Raw genomic sequence first — 26061 nt, forward strand, 5'->3', positions numbered from 1 at the left:
TCATGATAGCAGCCATGTACTCTGTCTCATTGCCTGGTGTGTCTCTGGTCCCTAGAAAAGTGCCTGGCATAGAGTTAGTCTGCAAATAAATCTTCATTGAGCAAGTGGATTGAATGATTGAATCAATGAGTGAGTGGTATGGCTGTTGACTAGGCACCCTGGCCAGCCCACACAAGGAACTTCAGTCATCACATCACTGAGTTATGATTACAGTGACAATGTTTTCCAAACTGTGAATCAGGACCCATAATCTGACAAGGAATTTTTGTGTTGCTTGGGGTAGACGAGTCAGTTTGAGATATGTAGTTTGGGTCCTGAAATACTGGGATTTCTGGCACATGTTCTTAATGTGAGAGAATATTTTAAATCACCTGAGTGAGGCAGGTAGGTCAGTCGGGGCATGCAGGGAATGATGGGGATGGTGGCAGACAATCACAGTGGACTGTCATCATGTAGAAATATGGGCCTAGTGGTGCCAGGCTTTCTAGGTTTAAGAGAAGCCAGGTATCTGAATTTCTGGGTTTCCCTGTTTTCTTTTCTTTTTTTTTTTTTTGAAATGGAGTCTCACTCTTTCGCCCAGGCTGGAGTGCAATGGCACGGTCTTGGCTTACTGCAACATCTGCCTCCCGGGTTCAAGCGATTCTCCTTCCTCAGCCTCCCAAGTAGCTGGGACTACAGGCATGCACCACCATTCCCAGCTAATTTTTGTATTTTTAGTAGAGACAGGGTTTCACCATGTTGGCCAGGCTGGTCTCAAACTCCTGACCTCAGGTGATCCACCCTCCACCCACCTAGGCCTCCCAAAGTGCTGGGATTACAGGAGTGAGCCACTGTGCCCGGCCTGGGTTTCTTTATGTTTAATTTCTCCCAATTGTTTTTATGTTGGAAACTGATTTACAGTTTGTTTGTTTTTCAGACTGGGTTTTGCCCTGTCACCTAGGCTGGAGTGCAGTGGCGTAATCATAGCTCACTGCAGCCTCGACCTCCTGAGCTCAAGCTTTCCTACTGCCTCAGCCTCCCAGGTAGCTGGAATTACAGGCACAAATCACTGTGCCTGGCTAATATATATATATATATATAGTAGAAATGGGGTTTCACTATGTTGCCCTGGCTGGTCTTGAACTCTTGAGCTCAGGTAATCTGCCTATGTAGGCTTCCCAAAGCATTGGGATTACAGGCATGAGCCATCATGCCCAGCCTAATTCACAGTTTCCTATGGACCAAACAAAATATACCTGCTGGCCAGATGTGGCCTTTAGACTACCAACTTGCAACTTGTGATTTAGCTAATGAAAGCTTTGTCAGTTCCTGATGAGATAGGAGGAAGAGGTCTTTCTTCTTGACAGTGGCTCTTGACCTAGCCCATCTGTTACCTAGAAACATCAAACGCCCCCAGGGATGACCAACTGGACAGCTCAGACCAAAAGACGGCTGGCTTATGGCATTAGAAGGGCCCTGGGCAGGTGGGTCAGACAGCACAGGGCCAGCTGAGCAGGAATAATTAGGTGATGAGCATGAATGATGTGAAATGATGCTGAACAAGCACTAAATGCCCATGAATTACAGGTCCAGAAGTAAGAGATGTAGTCATCCTATCCCTCAGTAGGGTGTTTCTGCAAATGAAGGTACCAGATGAATTGAACTTAATAAAGCATATTTTTCAATCTTAATGAAAATAAAGAATACCTTCTGAATCAATATTAGAATAACTTTAATATCTTGCATTTATAGCCGACTTAGAATTTCTTAGGTATGATGTGAAACAATTTTTACATTATTTTGTATCATTTTATCTAACACCTAATACATGGGTGCCTTCTCATTTAAAAAGATTCAAACAGTTCAGAAGTAAATTGAGTATAATATGAAAAGCTGTCTATATCTACCCAGCCAAAACATCTCAAGCTTTTACTTTTATTGAGCAAGTATACTTTATTCATTTAGTTATCCATTCATTCATTTACTCATTTATTTATTATTATTTTCAGCTTATTTCTGCTTTCATCTTAATTCCTCTCTCAAACTTTTTGATTTAATTTATCACATTGGTTCTCCCTGACCTCCACCACTGTAACCTGCCTTAAGTTAAATGTTTAATTTCTTTTTTCTTTCTCTTTTTTTTTTTTTTAAAGATAGAGATGATGTCTCACCATGTTGCCCAGGCTGGTCTCAAACTCCTAGGCTTAAGTAATCCTCCCGTTTGGCTTCCCAAAGTGCTAGGATTACAGGTGTGACCCACCGCACCTAGCCCATTTAATTTTCATACTGTTTTCTAATATATCAATTAGGCTATACCTTTAGGCTGTAAGTTTTCTTCTGAATATTGCTTTGTATTTTTTCTGCAAATTTTACCATGTAGTACTATGTGATAGTTTCTTTGTCATTTGTTTATTTATTTATTTTGAGACAGTCTCGCTCTGTTGCCCAGGCTGGAGTGCAGTGCAACGGAGTCTCGCTTGGTTCGCTGCAACCTCCGTCTCCCAGGTTCAAGCAATTCTCCTGTCTCATCGTCCCAAGTAGCTAGGACTACAGGCATATGTCACTACACCTGGCTAATTTTTTTTTTTTTTTTTGGTAGAGATGGGGTTTCACCATGTTAGCCAGGCTGGTCTCAAACTCCTGACCTCAGGTGATCCGCCCGCCTTGGCCTCCTAAAGTGCTGGGATTACAGGCATGAGCCACCATGCCCAGCTATTTATTTCTATTGGCTTATTACTTCAGGGTGGTTTTTCTTCCCTTGTGTATGTTTATTTCTTCATTTAAGACAGGGTCCTGTTCTGTCACCCAGCCTGGAATGCAGGGCGTGATCATGGGTTACTGCAGCCTCAACCTTCTGGGGTCAAGCGATGCACCTGCCTCAACCTTGCAAGCAGCTGGGACTACAGGCCTGCGCCACCATGCCCGGCTAATCTTTTAATTTTTTCGTAGAGAGAGGGACTTGCTATGTTATCCAGACTGGTCTTGAACTCCTGGCCTCAAGCAGTCCTCCCACCTTGCCCTCCCAAAGTGCTGGGATTACAGGCACAAGCCACCACACCCAGTCTCTCTTCTTTATTTAGGATAGTTTTTCCAAACGTTCTAAGTAAACCATTTTTTTGTTTATCTAGTTTTTTTTTGTTTTTTTTGTTTGTTTGTTTGTTTTGCTATCGTTTTGTGTTAGTTTCTAATTTGGCCACATTATGATTAAAAATGGCCTAAAATTAAAGATGGTTTAATTTCTGGGATTTGAAAGTTACTGAGGTTTTTCGTTTATGGCCTACCAGATGATTTTTATGAATGTTCTATGATGTTTCAAAAGAATAATCATTCTCTTTTTGGTACAAAGTTCTCAATATATCTGTTAAATCACACACGATTAGTTATAACACTTAACTGCGTGATTCTTAAAGTATGGTCCCAGACTACCTATATTAGCATCATCTGGGCTGCTTATTAAAGCCGTGAATTCTCACACCACACCCATAGGTATATAATTGGATCTGGAGGAGGCATGGAGTGCTCAAAGCCTGCATTTTTAATAAGCTTCTCTGGAAACTCTTATTAGCAAACCAACCACTACTTACTTTTTTTTTTTTTTTTGAGACGGAGTCTCGCTGTGTCGCCCAGGCTGGAGTGCAGTGACACGATCTTGGCTCACTGCAAGCTCCGCCTCCCGGGTTCATGCCATTCTCTCGCCTCAGCCTCCGAGTAGCTGGGACTACAGGCTCCTGCCACCATGCCCGGCTAATTTTTTGTATTTTTAGTAGAGACAGGGTTTCACCGTGTTAGCCAGGATGGTTTCGATCTCCTGACCTCGTGATCCGCCCGCCTCGGCCTCCCAAAGTGCTGGGTGTTAGCCAGGGTGGTTTCGATCTGACCTCGTGATCCGCCCGCCTCGGCCTCCCAAAGTGCTGGGATTACAGGCTTGAGCCACTGCGCCCGGCTACTTACTTTTTGTCTATTTGATCTGGTTGATTTCTGTGAACTTGTCAATTTTCCCCTGCATTTGTTTTTGCTTTATATATTTCAAATATCTGTCATTCTTTGCATATAGAGTCAAAATGTTTTTTGAGAGAGTGTACCTTTCATCCATGTGAATATATCTGTCTCAAAATCTTTGTCCCATTGAAAACACAAAGTGGGCCTTTTCAGCAAAAATTTCTGGGCCATAAAAACTTCCATAGAAGGAGCAGTATGTGCATGTGCATGTGTAAGTGAGTCCAGCATCAAGATGAGTGAGAGGGAGCCCTGAGGCTAGAGTTGGGGGCCACTTTTAGGGCTGTAGCCCGTCCCCAGCTATATTAAGTAAGGAGCAGCAGAGAGGCTCACCTGTAGGCTGAAGCCAGGGGCATCTGCACGCTTGTCTTTCTTTAGCACTGGAAAATTTTCATTTATTATTACTATTGTTATTATCATTCTCTTTCATTGTTTCTGTTCTGTTCTCTGGAGTTTTTTTTTTTTTTTTTTTTCTTTGAGACAGGGTCTCAATCTGTCAACCAGGTTGGTATGCAGTGGAGCAATCTTGGCTCACTGCAACCTCTGCCTCCTGGGTTCAAGCGATTCTCCTGCCTCAGCCTCATGAGTAGCTGGAATTACAGGCATCCACCACCATGCCTGGCTAATTTTTTATATTTTTAGTAGAGACAGGGTTTCACCATGTTGGCCATGCTAGTGTCGAACTCCTAATCCTCAAACGATCCGCCCACCTCAGCCTCCCAAAGTGCTGGGATTATAGACTTGAGCCACCGAGCCCAGCATGCTTCCCCCTTTACTATTTCTCTCTCCTGCCGCCCTGTGAAGAGGTGCTTTCTGCCATGATTGGAAGTTGCCTGAGGCCTCCCCAGCCATGGGGAGCTTTGAGTCAACTAAACCTCTTTTCTTTGTAAATTACCCACTCTCAGGTATTTCTTCATAGCAGCGTGAGAACAGACTAATATACCATGTCTGTGTTTTTATTTTTATTTTTTTTGAGACAGGACACTCTGTTGCCCAGGCTGGAGTGCAGTGGTACAATCTCGGCTCACTGCAACCTCCGCCTCCCAGATTCAAGCGATTCTTCTGTCTCAGCCTCCCAAGTAACTGGGACTACAGGTGTGTGCCACCACGCCTAGATAATTTTTGTATTTTTAGTAGAGATGGGGTTTCACCATGTTGGCCAAGCTGGTCTTGAACTCCTGGCCTCAGGTGATCCACCCGCCTCAGCCTGGCAAAGTGCTGGGATTACAGGTATGAGCCACTGTGCCCAACCCACCATGTATGTTTTAATCTGCAGTTTCCTCTTCCTTTAGTTCTTTATGGATGTGATCTCTCCCCTCTATCTTTCAGGAATTCCTGAAATTTTCTAGTCAGCCAGTGGCATTCTTTGATATTTGGTTTCTATCCTGCTATCCCTGTCCAATCTCCTTATTGATTGCTCAGCCAGGTTGATGCTGAGGGTTTGGCCAGGGGCCCCCAAAGCAGGAAAGCACTTTGGAAAGTGGGCAGTCTCCCAGGCCCTTCTACTTCCTGAGTTCATTTTCTCTTCTGTCACTCTCTTCCCCAAGACAAAGATTGTTTTGGTTTTTCTCCAGTGATGCACTTTAGAGGCTGAACTCCAGGATACTTTACTTAGCTTGAATGAAAATTCATGAAAAGAAAATCAAAGGTTGAACAGGGGCAGTAAGAAGGTGTCAGAAAACTAAAAATATTGCCCAGGTATTTAAAACACATGTATAATTCAAATTTTCCTAGCCTTAGTTCTATCAAAATTAATGTAGGGGAATGAGGTTTTTTTGTTTTGTTTTGTTTTTGTTTTTTTGTTTTTTGTTTTTTTTTTTGATAGACTCTCACTCTGTCACCCAGGCTGAAGTACAGTGGTGCAGTCTTGATTCAATGCAACCTCTGCCTCCTGGGTTCAAGTGATTCTCCTGCCTCAGCCTCCTGAGTAACTGGGATTATAGGTGTCCACCACCATACCTGGCTAATTTTTGTATTTTTAGTAGAGATGGGGTTTCACCATGTTGGCCAGGCTGGTCTCAAACTCCTGACCTCAAGTGACCTCAGCCTGCCAAAGTATTAGGATTACAGGTGTGAGCCACCATGCCCAGTCGGTCGGGAATGTGATTTTTAAAATATGCAGAGTTAGGCCAGGCACAGTGGTTCATGCCTGTAATCCCAGTACTTTGGGAAGCCGAGGTGGGAGGATCACTTGAGGCCTGGAGCTCAAAACCAATTTAGGCAACATAGTGAGACCCTGTCTCTACAAAAATCGTACAAAATTAGCCAACTGCGGTGGCACATACCTGTAGTCCCAGCTATTCAGGAAGCTGAGGTGGTAGGATAACTTGAGCCCAGGAGTTAGTGAGCTATGATTGTACCACTGCATTCAACCTGGGAAACAAAGCAAGACCCTGTCTCTTAAAACAAAAACAAAAACAGAAACAAAAAACTCAGAGTTGACCCTAAAGTTAGGGCACAAGCCACTTTATTATGGATGTGGACTGGCAAGCCCTAAATTTGGATTTTTGGCACTCATTACTCTGGTAATCTGTTATGGATTACATAAGAGATGTTGCCAGATTGTAGATTCCATAAGTCTGTCTTGTCATTCACTCTATCCCTAGCACCTGCTAGTCACACCTGCTTATGGGGGACACGTATACTCAACAAAAAATATTTGTTGCCATGTGAGGTGGTTTATACCTATAATCCCAGTACTTTTGGAGGCCAAGGCAGGAGGATCGCTTGAGCCCAGTTCGAGACCAGCCTGGGCAACATGGCAAGACCCCATCTCTACAAAAAATACAAAAATTAGCTGAGCATGATGGTGTACACCTGTAGTCTTAGCTACTCAAAAGTGGGAGAATCTCCTGAACCCAGGAGGTCGAGATTGCAGTGAGCCATGATCATGCCGCTGCACTCCAGCTTGGGTGACAGAGTGAGACCCTGTCTCAAAAAAAAAAAAAAAAAAAGATGTGTTGAATAAATGGATGAATGAGAAAAAAAGAACAAATTAATCAACGAACTCTTCAGTGCTGGGTAAAAAGCCTTCATGGTCCAGGCAGATTAATAATATGAATGTGTAAAATGCCTCATATAGTGCGAAAGAAGTTAGTGGGAATTACCGCAACTAACAGTGCATGCCAGACTCAAGACATTCAAATCCTGGTTTTACAAAACTGCCAACCAAATGAGAGACATTTTTGGGGTTCCGGGGGCAGGGGTTGGTTGGGGAGGTCTGGCCTTTCTGCCTGCATGTCAGTGACCTCTACCCCCGAGACTGCTGCTAGGTCTTGAGGACTGTCTTAAAGTTTCCACTGTGGCTTCATGGTCTAAGCATCCAAGCTTCTAATAGGCAGATTCAGTAGCATCTGAGAAATAATAAAAGATGCCATCATCAAAATTTTAAATTTTCTGCAAAAACTAGAACCCTATTAAAGCAATCACAAAACACTGATTCCTAGCTGTTAATTTCATTTTGTCCCCTCAGCAGCCTTTTTTTTTGTGAGCTAATCAGGGCACAATTTCCCATAGCAAAGGTGAGGGCTTGAAGCTCAGCAACTCACCTGGGGATACAGGGTAAACTGAGTCAGGCCCAGAATTAAGACCCAGCTCATTTGCCTTTGTAAGTAGAGTTAGGAGTTTAGTGCTCCATCCACTCACACTTAACACATACATGAACACGTTTAGTGCCTCAAGGCAGCTTTGTGTCTAAAGCTCTTACTGGCAAGTTTCATCAGTTTTGTGCAAGTCAGTGGACAATCACTGTGCACCTGACTTTCATCCCTCTCTACAGACCAGTTGCTTCCAAGTTGGTACCAGGCAGGGAATAAACATAGTCATGTGGTTAAGAGTCTGGACTTTGGAGTCTGATATGGTTTGGCTGTGTCCCCACCCAAATCTCATCTTGAATTGTAGCTCCCATAATTCCCACATGTCATGGGAGGATCCAGGTGGGAGGTAATTGAATTATGGGGCAAGTCTTTTCTGCGCTGTTCTTGTGATAGTGAATGAGTCTCAGTAGATCTGATGGTTTTTAAAACGGGAGTTTCCCTGTCCAAGCTCTCTCTCTTTGCCTACTGCCATCCATGTAAGACGTGACTTGCTCCTCCTTGTCTTCTGCCATGATTGTGAGGCCTCCCCAGCCATGTGGAACTGTAAGTCGAGTAAACCTCTTTTTCTTCCCAGTCGTGAGTATCTCTTTATCAGCAGCATGAAAACGGACTAATACAGAGGCAGATGCTCATTCCTCCATACCCTGGCTCTGCCATTACTGGCCATGTGACCTTGAACTTGTACTTAAGTCCTCCAAGCCTGTAAGATGAGGAGACCTACTGCACTGGCATGTTAGGAGGTTGAAGTGAAATAAGGTGGCTGGGTGTGGTAGTTCATGCCTACAATCCCAGCACTTTGGGAGTCTGAGGCAGGAGGATTGCTTGAGCCCAAGAGTTTGAGACCAGCTTGGGCAACAGAGTAAGACCTCATCTCTACAAAAAAATTAAAAATTAGCCAGTTGTGGTGATATGCACCTGTAATCCCAGCTGTTCTGGAGACTGAGGTGGGAGCATCGCTTGAACCCAGGAGGTGGAGGTTGCAGTGAGCCAAGGTGATATTACTGCACCCCAGCCTGGGTGACACAGCAAGACCCTGCCTCAAAAAAGGAAAAGGAAAAGAAATGAGATAAGGTGTATAGGTAAGTCAGCTTCGTGCCTGATAATGTAACAGAAGCTTAGCAATTAGTAGCTGTTGTTTTTGATATCACAGTACTGATACTCTTATTGCAAAAACTTCATGTTTGATGGTCGCCTGATGTCACTCTTTCCTAGTTCAGCAGAAAGAGGAAGCTCAGGCATAGAAGGCATTAATTCACTGACCATCAAACCCCTGCTGCATTTCAGTCAGTGGTTCTTCTAGAAACTACCTTTAAGTCTTTGTATCAGCATCTGTCCCTCCACCTCCTCCCTGGATCCCCAGTGAGGAGACCCATTTGCGTGCAGTCCCTGTCATCCAGTCTCCACCTGCGGTGTTGGCAGCCTGGCCTCCATGCAGAGGGCTTTCTGTTGAAAGAGCTTGAACTTAACATTTTAAACACTGAACACTGAAATCAAATATAACAAGGTTTTGAAGCAAAACTATAAAGTATGTTTTTTTCAGAGAAATTTCTGGATGATGGCTTCAAAGCACCTGGTAGATCCCACAGCATGGTATCTCTTTGAAGTACGGGCAGATTGGCTTTCAAAGCGACCAGCCCAAGGTCCTCATCTTTCCAGATGGAAAGGTTTTGAACGGCTTCCTCCAGGGAATGTTGCTCCTCAGTTTGTCTCCCCTCTGCCCCGGGACAGATGGTTTAGATCACGTGAGCATTATAAGGGCCTAGGTTCATCCAGTGTGAGCAAATGCATTTGTTTCCTTTGCGAAGAAGCTGCCAGCCACACCAAATCTAGGCTGCTCTTTTATATATATTTTCTTTGCAGAGAGGGATTATTTTGTTTTATTTTTTAATTTTTTAAAAATAGAGTTGGGGGTCTCACTTTATTGCCCAGGCTGGTCTCAAATTCCTGGGCTCAAGCAATCCTCCCGCCTCTGCTTCCCAAACTGCCAAGATTACAGGCATGAGCCACTGCACCTGGCCTGTATATATTTTGCAAATACAATCATGGCATTTACATTTCCATTAATTTAAAAGAAGAAAAAGAAACAAAATTGAAACAGGAGGAATTATTGAAATTCAAATTTCTTTATCACAGGAAACATTATTTCTTAAAATAGCCATCAGTTTAATACATTATGAAATAAGAGGTTAGAGGTGCCATTTTTTAAAAACTCTGGTTTCCATTTGAGATGCATTTGGGTTGACTTTCTGGTGTGGAAAATGAGGCCACCCGCATTGCCTGCCCTCTCCGATTTTTGTTAGCTAAGCTAAGGGCTTAGGTTTATAGCATTGCATTCTGGTCCATCTCCCTAATGTGCATAAACGCCTAGTATTTATTCAAACTTTAAGTGGCTACAGCGCTTACCATTAGACCTTTGATCACAGCTTCTCCATGCCTCTATCTTTATTTTGATTTCCTCTTTCATTGGTCTGGATTTTGTCACCTGGGTGATATTTTCTGAGAAGAGCTCATGAATGCCATCTGTATTCCCTGGGTTTCTGGCTGTTTGAGATGGATGGTCTGTTACTTTCCAGTCTGGACCTCTTGGCTGGATACTTTATTCTCGAGTTAGACAGATGCTGCTCCATTGTCTTCCGGCATTGAGTGCTGCTGTTTGTCATTGGCTTTTGGGAACCAAACGTGTTCCAGGGATAGAGATGATTTTTCCAGGCAGCTGGCTATCTAGGGTCCTCCACTCCACCATTCCCTGCCACTCCTCTAGGGAATCTGTTTATTTGTAAGAAGGAGGGACAAGATTTAAACATAAAAGTAAATATATCATTTTTTTAAACTACAAAATTGGATGCATGCTAATACTAAATACTTCTTTTAAGAATAAAGAAGAAAAGGAAAGTCCTGGAAAGGCTCTCAGAGAGATCATTGTTAATAGTTGGGTGCTGGCTGGGCACAGTGGCTCACACCTGTAATCCAAGCACTTTGGGAGGCCAGGGCAGGTGGGTCACCTGAGATCAAGAGTCTTGAGGTCAAGAGTTCAAGACCAGCCTGGCCAACATGGTGAAACTCCATCTCTACTAAAAATACAAAAAATTACCCAGGCGTGGTAGTGTGTGCCTGTAAGCCCAGCTGCTCGGGAGGCTGAGGCAGGAGAATCATTTGAACCCAGGAGGCAGAGGTTGTAGTGAGCTGAGATCGTGCCACTGTACTCCAGCCTGGGCAACAGAGCAAGACTCCATCTCAAAAAAAAAAAAAAAAAAGTTAGGTGCCTATTTTTCCAAACTTTTTCTACGCATATATGCATACCTACATGTATAGAAATTAACAATGATTTTAAAAATTGAGTTCATGTTATATGTACATTTTTCAACATGCTTCTTTTTACTTAAATGTGTATCTTGATATCTGCCCAACGAAATGCAAAAGTAGAGCTACCTCATTCTTTGTAAGAGCTGCCTGGGGCTCAGTGAACACCTGCTGTATTAGTTATTTAATCCATCTCTCATTGATAACCATGTGGACCATTCTGTAATATAAAGGATGCCTCAACGATCTTTCTGTACTTAGGACTAAAGGATACATTCCCGGAAGGGCTAGGTCAGAGGGTATGCATATGATTCATTTCTAGTCAGTCATTTCTGTCATCTCTGCCTCCAAAATAGATCTCGAGGCCTCCTCCCTGTCCCCACCTCTACTGCCACCTTCCTCTTTCACCTGCAACTGCAGCAAAGCCGGTAGCCCTGTTTCCACCCTTGTCCCACCTCCTAAAATCCAGTTGGTATCCAAGAGCCATAGAGATCTTTTAAAAGCAGAAGTCAGGCCAGGTGCAGTGGCTCATGCCTGTAATCCCAACACTCTGGGAGGCTGAGGTGGTTGGATCACTTCAGGTCAGAAGTTCGAGACCAGCCTGGCCAAAATGGTGAAACGATGTCTCTACTAAAAATACAAAAATCAGCCAGGCGTGGTGGCGGACACCTGTAATCCCAGCTACTTGGGAAGCTGAGGCAGGAGAATTGCTTGAACCTGGGAGGTGGAGGTTGCAGTGAGCCGAGATCCTGTCACTGCACTCCAGCCTGGGCAACAAGAGCGAAAATCCGTCTCAAAAAAATAAATTAATAAAAAATAAAAACAGAAATCAGATAGCATTGTATCTCTGCTTAGAACCCTTCAGCAGCTTCTCATAGTGTATAGAACAAAATCCACACTTCCCTGAGGCCCACAAAGCCCTGTCCCCCATGACCGCTGCCTCCCTCTAGGCAGCATATGCCCTCCAGCTGTTCCTGCCTCCTGGCCTTTGCCTCTGCTCTTCCTACCCCCAGACAGCCTTGTGTCCCAGACACTACCAGGTGGTTCTTCAGCACTCAGCCTTCCCTGACCACCATTCATCAGGGCCCCCTCAGGCCAGTCGCCCTGTTGCATCATCCAGACAAGGGCTTCCTTCATAGTCCTGGCCACCTCTGAAATGCCTCTGTTTATATTTATACATCGCCTGGCTGTCTCCTCCTGCCCCACACTGTATGCTCCTATAAGGCCAGAGGTTTGCCATCTTGCCCTCCACTGCTACCTCCGCTCTTAACAGAGCACCTAAGCACATGTGCATGCATGAAGCCTTAATGAATGGTGGTTGCCATATTGTCTTCCCCACTGGCTGGGCCATGACAGGTGCAAGAGAGTCTGTCATGCGTGGGTAATCTAGAAGGAGCAAGGAGGCGTGGCGGAGTGCAGAAGTCACAGCTATGCCACTTAATCACTGTGAGAGGTTGGACCAGCATAAAGGCTGGTCACAGTTCCTCAAATTTGGGGGTATCCCCACAATTCAATCACTCAAAATGTGGGGTTGCAACATAGTGAAGGTCATGAAGAGGCCAGAGGAAGTCTGCTCAGCTGACCAGGGTGCAAGGGTCCTAATGCCCCATCCAAATCCTTCCTGAAACTGGCCATCTTTGGTGGCTGCACTTGGCCTTAGACATCAGTGGGGACGATTCGGGGCCCTGGGACTGAGATTTCCGGGACAGTGACAGCAGTCTCCCAGCTAAGACTGTAATCCACAGTGACTGGGCAAGAGTAGGGGCTGCAGAGAGAGGGATGTGCCCATTGTTTTCTCACCCAGCCTTGCCCCCACCCCAGCAGAACAGAACCTAAGTTGACCTCATTTGAGAATGGGAGTTGGGCCAAGCATAAGAGCCAATAGGCTATCTTGTTTTAACTGAATTCATGTTATCCCAGGGTTTTACTCTACCTATCTGTCTTACAGGGTTTTTCTGAGGATCAAAGGAGAGAAAGGGTTGAAAATGTTTTATAGAGTACAGAGCATTATTCTACTGTAAAGGATTACTAGTTTTACAGCTGCCGAAATTGCTGTTAAACAGCAGGTCACCTAGGAACTCGCGTTGCCCTCTGGAGGAGCAGTGAATCTGTTGCCCCTCCAACTGCCCACCACTGTCAGACTTTGAAGACATAAGCCATGACCTCAGTCTGGTTTGCATGAAGGTTGCATGAACCATCTCAATACACTCAATTAGGAGACCTGGTGTTATTTTTTTAAACACCAGCAGTGAATCCGCACTTGCTTTAATCGTTTCTCAACCTTGACATTTTGGCCGGATCATTTTTTGTTATGGGGCTGTCCTGGACATTCTGTTATGTTTAGCAGCATCCCTGGTGTCCATGTAATAGATGCCAATAGGATGACTCTCCCCAAGTTCTGATCAAAAATATCTCAAGTCACTACCAGATGTCCCCTGGAGTTGGGTGGGGGGACAAAATTACTCCCAGTTCAGACCTCTGCTTTAAAGCAATTCTGCAAAGTAGGGATTGGTTAATCTATTTTTATGGATGTCAAGATGCAAGTCAAAGGAGGTAAGTAACTTGCTAAGGGTCCTGTCACCGGTGTCACCTCCAAGGTACGTGAGGGCACTTTGCGTCTGCACACAGCCACCACCCAGTCATCAATGGAATCTATTCAGTCATTCAGCAGATATTGGTCGAGCACCTACTATGTGCCAGGCAGTGTTTTAGTTGCCCAGTAAATATCACTGGTATCTGGGTGTGGTGGCTCATACCTGTAGTCCTAGCTACACAAGAGGCTGAGGTGGGAGGCTCACTCGAGCCCAGGAGGTTGAGGCTGCAGTGAGTTGTGATCACACCACTGCAGTGGGCAACAGAGATAATTAATTAATTTTATTAAATGTGTATCACCAATACTTGATATCAAGGGATGGAAGGGGAGAACTCTAAAAAGAGACAGCTGTATTTATTTCCTATTTGCTGCTGTAACAACTTGCTGTAAACTTGGTGGCTTAGTTCTGGAGGTCAGAAATCCAAAATCAGTTTCACTGGTCTAAAATCAAGGCATTGGCAGGACTGCATTCCTTCTGGAGGCTTGAGAGGAAAGCTCATTCCCTTGCCTTTTTCAGACTGTAGAGGCCACCTACATTCCTTGGCTTGTGGTCACATCCTCCTGTTTCAAATCCAGCACTATAGCTCGCTCCTCCCTGACCTCTGCTTCCATTCTTACATATTCTCTATTTGACTTTGATCTTCCTGCTTCTCTCTCATAGGACCCCTGTGATTACATTGGACTCACCTGGATAATCCAGGCTCCTCTCCCCATCTGGAGATTCTTCACCTGATCACATCTTCAAAGTCCCTTTGACCTGTAAGGCAGCATCTCCACAGCTCCCAGGGGCTAGGATATGGACATCTTTGGGGACCATTTATCCAGCATACCACAGACTACCCTCTGGCCCCCAAAGATTCATCTCCATCCCACATGCAAAATCCATCCATCCCATCCCAAGTTTTCCAAAACTCTGAATCCATTACCGTATCAATTCAAGTCCAGAATATCATCTAAGTCTCATCAGCTCAAAACTCCAAAATCTCATCATCTAAATTGGTTATGGGTAAGACCCTGGGTATGACCTATCTTGGGGCAAATTTTTCTCATCTATAGATGAGTGAAACTAGAAAGCAAGTTATCTGTTCCCAAATACAATGGTGGATCAGGCATAGGATAACAATTAACAACATTCCTGTATGAGTCTGTTCTCACACTGCTAATAAAGACATACCTGAGAATGGGTAATTTATAAGGGAAAGACGTTTAATGGACTCACAGTTCCACATGACTGGGGGGGCCTCACAGTCATGGCAGAAGGCAAAGAAGGAGCAAAGTCACGGCTTACATGGTGGCAGGCAAGAGAGCTTGTGCAGGGGAACTCCCCTTTATAAAATCATCAGATCTCGTGAGACTATTCTCTACCACGAGAACACTATGGGGAAACTGCCCCCATGATTCAGTTATCTCCACCTGGCCCCGCCCTTGACACATGGGGATTATTACATTTCAAGGTGAGATTTGGGTGGGGACACAGTCAAATCATATCAAAATTCCCATTTAAAAGGAGGGCAAATAACAGGGAAAAAAGAGGAATCACCAAACCCAGGCAATTTTAAAGCCCAGTGGGCAAACTCCATTAGCTTTCAAGGCCTGGAAATAATTCTCTGTGGTTCGGGGCTCTGTTCTCTTGGCCCACAGCTCCATCCTTGGAGTCATTCTTCCTTTTTCAGGAAGAGCAGCCTGTGTTTGTAGATGAGCCATTTCATCAGCCAATTTCCTGCCTGTAGAATTTTGGGGAGTCTGACAACCTTCTTTCGTTCTGTTCTTTCTTTCTCCCATTCAGTCCAAGCTGGCAGTGTTTCTCCTAGTATGACATTCTCAAAAGTCATGTGGGACTCCCATGTATGTCTCTAGGATTTGCTCCTTTAGACAAGGGACTCCTCTGCAAATCTTTCCTGGAAAATCCCCCCTCTGTCCTGGCTTCCGCTGAGATGTCTAAGGGGATCCATGAGCCACATGTCTAATCTCCTGAAAGAGCCCTCCATATGACTCAATACTTTGCACTTTGCATCCTTCTGAGGTACAAGTAAAAAGGTTGTCCAGCCACACCTTTAGCTTTATCTCCATAGCATACTTTTCTGACAGTGAATCTCCTAATTTTAGAATCTTCTGCAATCTGGATAGGCTAAAAATCATCCAAATCGCCAAGTCCTGGTTCCCTTTTCCTTAACAGTTCTTCCCTCAGTCTGTCTCTTTCCTCTCACATTTTACTTTAAGCAGCAGGAGAAAAACAGACTGAATCTTCAGCACTTTGCTTGGAAATCTCCTGAGTTAAATATTCAAGTTCATCTCTTACATGTTCTGCTTTCCACAACACTGCAGGACACAATTCAGCTAAGATTCTACTGCTACATAACAGGATTCCCTGGGCTCCAGTTTTCAGTTACATGTTCATTTCCTGAGTCCTCACCAGTGGTGTCTGTAACATCTATATTTCTATCATGGGTCTGTGTAGGATGATTTCTCTAAGATGGTAAAAGTGTTCTATACAGTGTTCCTCACTTCCTCTCAAGCCCTCAGGAGTTCACAGGTTCCAGGGATTAGGACATGAACATCTTTGGGGAGCCCTTATTCAGCCTGCTGCGATAACTGTTATGTTTATTGGTCAACTATCAAACCTTTATTGATTGCTTCTCATTTTTTTAGAACTACATTGGATAGATACTATACAGGCTACAAGGGGTAGTATAGCTAGGCCGACCAAACATACTGGTTTGCCCAAACAGGGTCTCACTATGTTGCCCAGGCTGGTCTTGAACTCCTGGTCTCAAGTAGTCCTTTTGCTCCGGCCTCCCAAAGTGATGGGATTACAAACATGAGCCACTGTCCCAGCTCTGTTTATACTTTTTTTTTGTCCCAGTGTAAATATAATAGTGCTCGCTTTCTCTCTGAAATATCTTGGTTTGGGTGATTCATGTCCTGGTCACTCTAAGTATAGATCTTAATGCTTAGCCGTAAGGAATCTACAATTTCATGTAGACAAAAGAAACATGAAAAAAATCGTCAAGCAGTTGTAGTTAAGTGCTAAACAGTATGACATTTAGATGCTGCTCAACACCCTGCAATATGCAGGACAGCCCCCAACAACTACCGGCCAGACATTTTACCATCTGGGATTTAAGGGTCATTTGGAGGCCTCTGGACCAGCAGTATCAGGATCACCTTATTAGAAATGCATATGCTCAGGCCCCATCCCAGACCCGCTGAATCAGTGGGTGGGACTCCACAATCTGTTTGAACAAGCCCCAGATTTTAACAAGCCATATTGTCTGTTTCTCTCTCCCTCTCCTTCACATGTGCACTCCCCCCCACCCCACCTTCCCCCAGCATCTCCAGGATACAAACACCACAGTTAATATTAACAACACTGCTCTGTCCAGGGAGTTGCTCATTTTCCCCTGCCCTTTGTTTTCTCATCTTCAAAGCAGTGACAACACAAGGGTTGAGATAATGTTGTTAAATGTTAGTTTGGGGAGAATAATTCTTTGGTTCAAATGATCTATTTTCAAATAAGTTTTTCTCAAGGTACCATATTTATCTCTCATCTCTCTTCTGGGCTTTTTGCAGGAGCTGAGAAAAAGCCTGGAACTTAGTGTAAATCTACAAAGGAAACAAAAGGATTGTTCCAGCGATGAGTATGACTCTATCGAGGAAGACATACTCTCTGAGCCTGAGCCAGAGGACCTGGCGCTGGTGGGCCATCCCAGAGATGACCGCCCTCCTTCCAGTGGGGTTTCAACACAGAAAGATGTTCCTGGGGAACAGGAGACAGAAGGACGCTCTGCCCCTGGCCCAGACACCCTCGTGGTGCTGGAATTTAACCCAGCTTCCAAAAGTGAGCTCTGTCTTGTGTATCATTTCTTTGCCATTGGTGTCTCTGCATCTAATAGCAGGACTTAAACTTCCAGTGGCCCTTTGAATTCCACTTTGGTTAGAGTGTCCCACAGGCCAGGGAGGTATATCAGTCAGGTCTCTGTTGATTGCAAGATGCAGAGCTTCCCAAAGGCTTCCTCAGGGCCCTGAAATTCCAGATGGTAAATTCCTGGCAGATAGTTGGAGGTGTCTGTTCTGTACGTTGTAAGATGTTTTGCAGCATCTACATACCAGTTGGCTAATACACAGTAGCTTAAGCTGAGGGACTATTTATTGACTTGAGTAACTGAAAGGTTCTGAGATGTAGCAAGACTCATTTTCTCCCCTCTCCCTCTTCCTCTTCCTTTCCCTCTGCGTCTCCATCTCTCCCATCTCCTCTCTTCCCACTCCCTTTTCCCTTCTGGCCTCTTCCCTCTCTCTTCTCCCATCTCTGTCTCCCTCTTGCTCTCCTCCTCCTTCTCTGCTTTCCTGTGTCTTGCTTCCATTCTTAGTAGACTATCCAACATACAAAGGCAGAATTGCCTTTAAATATGACACTGACTTTGCAACCTCTCAGAAAGTGAATTTTTCTTTCCCCAAAGGCCCCAGCAAAAGTCCTAGACCTGGTTCTCCAACCCACACAGGGTCACATGCTGTCTCGGCTTGGATCACCGTGGCTCTGACTGGCCAGGTCCAGCCAATAGGACTAAGGGGTGTGGTTATCACCACCCAGCCACATGATAGTGCAGTAAAGCTCTTATCTCCAGAAGAAACTCAAGGTGAACCTGAAGGAGGGAGGATGCTGGCACACACAGGGTCACATGCTGTCTCTGATTGGATCACTGTGGCTCTGATTGGCCAGGTCTAACCAATAGGACTAAGGGGTGTGGTTATCACCACCCAGTCACACGATAGTACAGTAAAGCCCTCATTTCCCAAAGAAACTCAAGGTGAACCTGAAGGAGGGAGGATGCTGACACGCAGAAACAGCAGCATCCAATGGAGGAGGTTTGTGAAGAAAGATCTTGGAAAGTAGAATGCGCAAAACGATTGGTGAGGGGCAGGGAGGAGAGAGGAGGACTTGGGAGGTGAAGAGAGGCCTACTTGCAACTGTCTCCATCCTCTGTTCCTAAGCTTTGACTCGGGCTGGTCTGGCCTCTGCCTGCACCTCTGTCTCCTATTCATGTGCACTCTCAAAGCTGGGTGTGCCAAGAGAAGACAATCTTTTCTGAACCATGGTAAACCTAAGGAAAGAGAAATGAGGGAATGTTTGGAATCAGACACTATGTCAGTTTGTGAGGGTTGCCATGACTAAGTACCACAGACTGGTGGCTTAAACAGCAGGAATTTACTGTCTCATAGTTCTGGAGACTGGAAGCCTGAGATCAAGAGTCATTTTCTTCTGAGGCCTTTCTTTGTGGCTTGTAGACGGCCATCTTCTCCCTGTGTCTTCCCGTGATCTTCCCTCTGTGTGTATCTGTGTCCTAATCTCCTCTTCTTGGGAGAAGTTATATTGGATTAGAGCCCACCCATTTGACCTTGTTTTTACTTAATTACCTCTTTAAAGACCTTGTGCCCAAATACAGTCAGGGGTACTGGCAGCTAGGATTTCAATGTATGAATTTGGAGGGGGCCGGGCACAGTGACTCATGTCTGTAATCCCAACAGTTTTGGCAGCCAAGGCGGGAGGATCAGTTGAGTTCCAGATCAGCCTGGGAAACATGGCAAGACCCCATCTCTACAAAAAAATTTTTTTAAAAATTACCCAGACGTAGTAGTGCATACCTTTAGTCCTAGCCACTTGAGAGGCTGAGGCAGGAGGATCACTTAAATCTAAGAGGTTGAGGCTGCAATGAGCCATGATTGTGCCACTGCACTCCAGCCTGGGTGACAGAGTGAGACCCTCTCAAAAAAAAAAAAAAGAGAGTTTGAAGGGGACACAGTTCAGCTCTGGAAAATCCACACCCAATAATGATGGACATCTCCAGAGAAGACATTTGTCCATCAGACATGCTGTCACCATGTTTGTTCTCACCCCACACCCTGCTTGGGCTGTTCCCTCTGCCCAGATGACCGCAGTCCCTTTCCTCTCCACTCAGAACCCTGAAACCTGGCTCTCTGCTTTTCCCTCCAGGCTGTACTCAGAAGTTGCTTCTTGCACAAAACCTTCTTCACACTCCCACCACATCCACTTAGGCCAGCTCTCCCCTGTGCTCCCGTAGCGTCATCATGGCGCTGGGTTCACTGGCCCCAGTTGTCTTTCTCTCCACCCACGGCACCTCCCCATCCACCAGCGTATAGGCACAGGCCGGCTCTTACCCTCCGCTTCCCCAGCATGTAGCACATGCCTGGCACATTGCAGCCCCTCAGGGAACCTTTGCCAAAGGAATAAAGGTGTTAGGCGCACCTGCGGGAGCAGCAAGTGGTCAGGGCAGTGTTAATAATGGTCCCATGTGGGACCCACTGGGCCTGCAGATGGCATGGCTGCAGGGGAGACGGGGAGGGAGGGGATGGAGCTCTGAAGAGGTGACTGAGTCTCCACCCTGGAAAAGCAGGGGACCTGACAGTCATTCCTGGGTGTGAAGGGCCAGGCCACAGAACAGTTGATGCCAGGTACAGTTCAAGTGATACTGGGGCATAAAGTGAAAAGAGAGAATTTGAATTTCTTGACATTGTGCATGTTTTGTTTTGTTGGTTTTTTTCTGAGATAAGGTCTTGCCCTGTCACCCAGGCCGAAGTGCAGTGGCACGATCATAACTCACTGTAGCCTCAAATTCCTGGGAGTGATCCTCCTGCCACAGCCTCCAGAGTAGCTGGGACTACAAGCACGTGCCAACACACCTGACTTTTTTTTTTTGTAGGAGGTGGGGACGGAGTCTTGCTCTGTCCCCCAGGCTGGAGTCCAGTGGCACAATCTCAGCTCACTGCAACCTCCACTTTCTGGGTTCAAGCAGTTCTCATGCCTCAGCCTCCCAAGTAGCTGGGATTACAGGCGACTGCCACCATGCCCAGCTAATTTTTGTATTTTTAGTAGAGATGAGGTTTCACCATGTTGACCAGGCTGGTCTCAAACTCCTGACTTCAGGTGGTCCACCTGTCTTGGCCTCCTAAAGTGCTGGGATTATAGGTGTGAGCCACTGTGCCCAGCCTGTTTTTCTCATTTTTTTTTTTTTTTTTTTTTTAGAGACAGGGTCTCACTATGTTACCTAGGCTGGTCTTTAACTCCTGGGCTCAAGCAATTCCCCCACCACGGCTTCCCAAAGCACCAGGATTACAGGTGTGAGCTACTGCCTGGCTGCCTAGCCAAGAAACATTAAAATTTGAAAACCTGTGCATGTCCTAAAATCTTTTATGTACTTACCAAAATGTGGTGCTGGGCACACCATGGCTCTCAGCAAACTTGTTTCATCGCCTGCATTATTCACATCTCTAATCCCAAACTACACAGAGTAGTTCCATAGACATTTGTTGAATGAGTAAGTGAATGAATAATGAACAAACGCCTGAACAGAATGCCCAACTTGCTTGCGCTCAGTGTCTTACATGAAACATTTGTTTTCCTACAGGTCATAAAAGGGAAAGGAATTTGTCTGCAAAGCGGAAGGACAATGCTGAGGTTTTCATTCCCACCAAACCTGAGCCAAACCTAACTTCCCAAGCCCCTGCTGTGTTCCCAGACCAGGAGAGGATATGCTCCAGTAAGAGTTCTGGGGGCCCCTGAGCAGGGGAGCAGGGCTGGGGCTGGGTCATTCTCTGGGGTGCCGTGATGGGAGGCCGCACTTCATTACCCTCCTTGCAGAGGGCTGAGCTGCCCTTTAGCAAATGTATTAGTCAGGGGTCTGCGGAGCAACAGAATGGAAAGGATATGGAGGGAGAGTGAGAGAGAGAGCTTAGGATAAGGAACTGGCTCATGCAGCTGTGGAGGAGCGAGTCCTCTAGTTCAGGGGCCACCATGCAGGAGGAGCCTATGTCGGAGGTGAAGTCCAAGGCAGTTGACTGGAGAAGTCGCCCTCACTTGGGGGAGGGCTGGTCTTTTTGTTTGATTCAAGCCGTCACCTGATTGGCCAAGGCCCACTCACATGGTGGAGGGCAATCTGCCTTACTCTCCTGATGAATATGTTAATGTCATCCAAAAATGCTCTTTCAGAAACACTCAGAATAGTCTTTGACCAGTTATCTGGGTTCCCTGTGGCCCAGTCAAGTCAACGCATAGAAGTAACCATGAGAGCGACTTTCTGATTCCACCACCAAGATGTGGTTATCATTGAAAATTTCTTATATTTTTTATTTTTTACTCTTAAATGAACTTGCTTACTTCAGATGAGCAATAATATGTGCAAATGGTATACAGTTCTGAAGGTACAAAAGAGTTGATGGTGAAAAGACCAACTTTTGTCTATGTTCTAATGACATGAGAGGTTACATTTATTTACTACTTAGGATGAGCCAGCCACTATTATAAGCTTTTACTTCTATCATCTCATATAATCCTTATAAATAGCCTTTAAGGTAGGTTCTGCAATTGTCCCCATTTCACAGATGAGGAACTGAGGCACACAGCAGGCAAGTGGCAGCTGAGGCTTTGTAGCAGGGGCTGCCATGTTGGTTTACATTTCAACAAGATTCCTCTGGCTGCCATGTGGAGCCTGGCCTATAGGGAGCTGGGGAGGATACGAGGTGACCAAGGAAGAGACCAGGTGGTTCAAGATGTAGAGGGTGGGAGCTCAGTCTTGATGTTACCAGGGGATGGATCCAGACAGTCATTGGGCTTGCTAGGGAGCCAGTTGTAGGTATGAGATTAGTTGTGACTTTCTATCCTAAACAACCTAGGCTAAGAACCTGGGTGTTGGGGAGCCTGCAGTGATGGGGGGCCATGGCTTGTCATGTGGCTGAGTGCTATGGTTTGAATATTTGCCCCCTCCAAGACTCATGTTGAAATTTAATCCCTAATGTGGCAGTATTGAGAGGTGGGCCCTTCAAGAGGTGAAGGGGTCATGAAGCTTGTCCAGTGGATTAATGCATTCATGGGTTAATGGATTAAAGGGTTATCATGGGAGTGGAACTGGTGGCTTTACAGGAAGAGGAAGAGAGACCTGAGCTAGCACACTCATCCCCTCGCCATGCACTGCCTCGGGACTCTGCAGAATCCCCACCAGCAAGAAGGCCCTCATCAGAGGCAGCACCCTTGACCTTGGACTTCTCAGCTTCTATAAGAAAGAAATTCCTTTCCTTTTGGTATTACCTAGTTTCAGTTATTCTGTTGTAAACAACAGAAAACAGACTAAGACACTGGGGTAGGATCTGAGTCTGTGTCACTAGCAAAGGAGACTGAGGCAACCCAGGTCCCGGAGCTGGGATCTGTGCGTGCACAAGCCATGCGGTGCCAAGACCCCTGTCCTAGGTCTCTGATCTGCATCCTGCTTCAGCCTGTAGTGACCAGGAAGAACTGTGGCCAACTGGAACCTGCATCCCAGTGGGGCCTTCAAAGTCCCACAAGCAGTGGCTCAAACAATGGAAATGTATCATCTCACAGTTCTCGAGGCTGGAAGTCTAAATTCAAGGTGTTGGAGGAGCCAGACTCCAGTGGGGCAGAGCTAGCCCCAAACTGGTTGCTGGAGACCTTTTGGTGGGACCCAGAGCCTGGAAAGAGGCCTGCCTGGGGCCCAAGGAAGGTAGGAATGTGAGGCAACCCTGTTGGCATGTCAAGTTTCCTGCAGCCGATAGTGTCACAGAGGTGTCACATCGTTCAACAGATAACGGAGAAGTGATCTGTAGGGATCAAGAGCCAAATAGAACATGTAAGATGTCAGAAAAGTCTGACAAATGTTGGTTCTGTCAGCTTTGGTGAGATGGGAGCTGGGAAGGGGATAGAGAGGAGAAGGAGGCATGGGGCAAGATGAAGGCCTGAGTCCGCTCTTGGGGCTCCCTCAGCAGGTGGGGAGTGGGGGTGGCAGTCCCAGTTGCTATTGTTCCTTCTGCATCTCCTGGATTGGCCTCACCGACTGCTGTTCAGGTTAACAAGTCTCCAGTCTATCCTGCTGGTACTGTCTTCACTATCTGAACCAATCTAAATGGGTTTTCAGAAGTTCCTCCAAAACAAGTTGGTAAAAAAGTATGCCACTGCACGAACCCCCCCTAGAACCCCTAGTAGGGCAGGGGTGGCTCAGTGGTGGTCGTGTACCTTTCCCAGCATCCTACTAAGCTAACTGGGACTTCCCTCTTTTGTGTATGTGCCAAGATTGCTTTTTTTTCCATATTCAAGTAACAAAATTAAGAGTCAATACTTACAAAGCACTGACCTAGCTCCCAGGCTGTGTGTAGGACCACATATGTAATCTTGCATTTAATTATCCACACAGCCCCATGCAATAGATACTGCTATTATCAATATTATTGTACAGAGGAGATGGAGGCACAGAGAGGTTAAGGAATCTGTCCAAGGTCACACAGCCTGTAAGTGATGAAGCCAGTATTTGAGAACCTGGACTGCAGAATCTCTGCTCTTAACTACTCCACTATAAGCCCCTCGTGTGTCAACTGAACTATTATTTGCTTAATTACCCACATTAGTTACCACTTAATTAATACCCACATCAGCCTAGTCCTAAGCAGTAACATGCCTGAAAATCGGAGGTTTGAGTCACTTGTTATACTTTTTTCTCATGCTCATCAATATAAATATATTACTATTAGTATTTTATTGAATCAGGTATCAACTAAAATCATCTGGCATAGTGCATTAGTTTGCTAGGGCAGCCATAATCAGAGTGGTTCAAGCAATGGAGACGTATCATCTCACAGTTCTCAAAGCTCCAAGTCTAAATTCAAGGTATTGGCAAGGGCCATTTTCTGAAGGCACTGGGGAGTGGTCCATTCCAGGCCTCTCTCCTAACTTCTGACAGTTCCTTGGCTTGTGGCAACATAACTCCAATCTGTACATGGTATTCTCCATGTATGTCTCTGTCTCTGTGTCCAAATTTGCTGTTTTTATAAAGACAGAGAAAAGCCCAACCTAATGGCTTCATCTTAACTTGATCGTCTGCAAACACCCTATTTCCAAATAAGGTCACAGTCACAGGTACTAAGGGTTAGGGCCTCAATGATCTTTTTAGGGGACACAGTTCAACCCATAATATATGCTTTCATGTCCAGCACTTTGAGAAACAGAGCTTAATTAATTTATGATCTGCCTTTTTCCAAAAAGTTCTGACATGGACTAACAAATTTTATATACAGTAGGTAGTGCAAGACTTTGAAAAGTATTTCAGGAGGTCGGGCGCAGTGGCTTACGCCTGTAATCCCCACACTTTGGGAGGCAAAGGTGGATGGATCGCTGGACCCCAGGAGTTCGAGACCAGCCTGGGCAGCATGGCAAAACCCCATCTGTACTAAAAACACACAAAAAATAACCTGGGCATGGTGGCACACACTTGTAATCCCAGCTACTCGGGAGGCTGAGGCAGGAGAATCGTTTGAACCCGAGGGGCAGAGGTTGTAGTGAACTGAGATTGCACCACTGTACTCCAACCTGGGCAACAGAGCGAGACTCTGTCTAAAAAATAAATAAATTAAATACATACATACATACATAAATTGAGGAAATGAAATTGGAGAGAAAACAAGAGTAGAAAAATAAGATGAAACCAGGGGGTGAACAAATGAATGCCTAAAGTAGTCACAGTTGTAACGCTGAACTTCCTGGCCACCGTGGCAAAGAGGCATGCGTTCACATGAAAAACGCATGTCACTGGGTCCATTTAATAAAGATCAGATTACCAGCTGTTCCTAGTATTTATTTCCTAGAGCAGTTTGTTCCATCATTACTCTTAAAGAGGATACTATTTTAGGTAGTGGAATTCTCATTTTGAAAGGTTTGGAGCTCAGCCTTTCCTTCTTCAATATACTTGGCTCTAACATAAGTCAAATTTGAAGAAAGAGTTCTGTGGCTAAGAGGAAAGCTGAAAAGCCTGGCATTGTCACTACTCTCACACTGAAATGGGATTGTGGTAGAGCCACATCTCACCTAGATATTAGGCTGTAAAGGCAGCAAAAAGTGCAGGAGACCAGAGTTACCCTTAGAAATCCCTGAAATTGATGAGTAAGTGCAGCATGTAGGGGTTTATATAGATGACCTCATACAGATATATCAGCTCTCAGTAAGCCCAAGACAGTCAGTCTCTCCTCCAGTGTGGGAAAAATCACAGCTTCTTGGCTGAGCCCCAGAAGAAGCAGTTGGCCTTGTTTAGCGTCAGGGTTGTAGGGGAAGTGTGTGTTTTTAGACACTGGCATCATGCTCAGGGCACTGGGATGTTCACACCACAGAGGCACAAGGAACCTGAAACTTCCTAAATGTGCGGCAGAATCACAAACCAAGTCACTCTCCTTCAGACAACATCTGGAGGGTGGGCTGCTTATATGCTTTACTCTATATCTGGGGCCAGGGAGGGATGTCTTTTTTGGTACACACAGAATTTGACTTTTTATATCTTCTAAGGGAATTGAACCTTTTATCATTATGTGTTGTCTCTCTAGTAATGCTTTTTGCCTTAAAGTCTACTTTGTCTGACATAAAGCTACTTCCAGCTTTCTTTTGGTTAGTATTTATATGGTGTACTGTTTTTTATCCTTTCACTTTCAAACTTTCTGTATCTTTATATTAAGGTTTGTCTTATAAGCAGCATGTAATTGGTTTTTAGTTTTATCCTCTAACAATCTATGCGTTTTAATGGGAGCATTTAGTCC

The 26061-nt window shown here is 45.2% G+C and overlaps 1 protein-coding gene across 7 annotated transcripts in view; it reads left to right on the forward strand.

The window, feature by feature from the left end:
• The window catches only part of KIAA0556 (KIAA0556 ortholog), a 233770-nt gene that overhangs the window by 112559 nt on the left and 95150 nt on the right, over window positions 1-26061 (forward strand). For all 7 annotated transcript variants that reach the window (XR_004438849.1, XM_033217910.1, XM_033217909.1 and 4 more), the window contains 2 exons: window positions 17035-17302; window positions 20886-21017. Coding sequence is in view for 6 of the 7 variants with exons in the window: in XM_033217910.1 (XP_033073801.1) it covers window positions 17035-17302; window positions 20886-21017 (400 nt within the window). In the remaining variant the exon portion in view is untranslated. The remainder of the gene's footprint in view (window positions 1-17034; window positions 17303-20885; window positions 21018-26061) is intronic.

The sequence above is a fragment of the Trachypithecus francoisi genome, unplaced genomic scaffold, assembly GCF_009764315.1.
Source record: "Trachypithecus francoisi isolate TF-2019V2 unplaced genomic scaffold, Tfra_2.0 Lachesis_group10, whole genome shotgun sequence".
In the NCBI taxonomy this organism is placed as follows: domain Eukaryota; kingdom Metazoa; phylum Chordata; class Mammalia; order Primates; family Cercopithecidae; genus Trachypithecus; species Trachypithecus francoisi.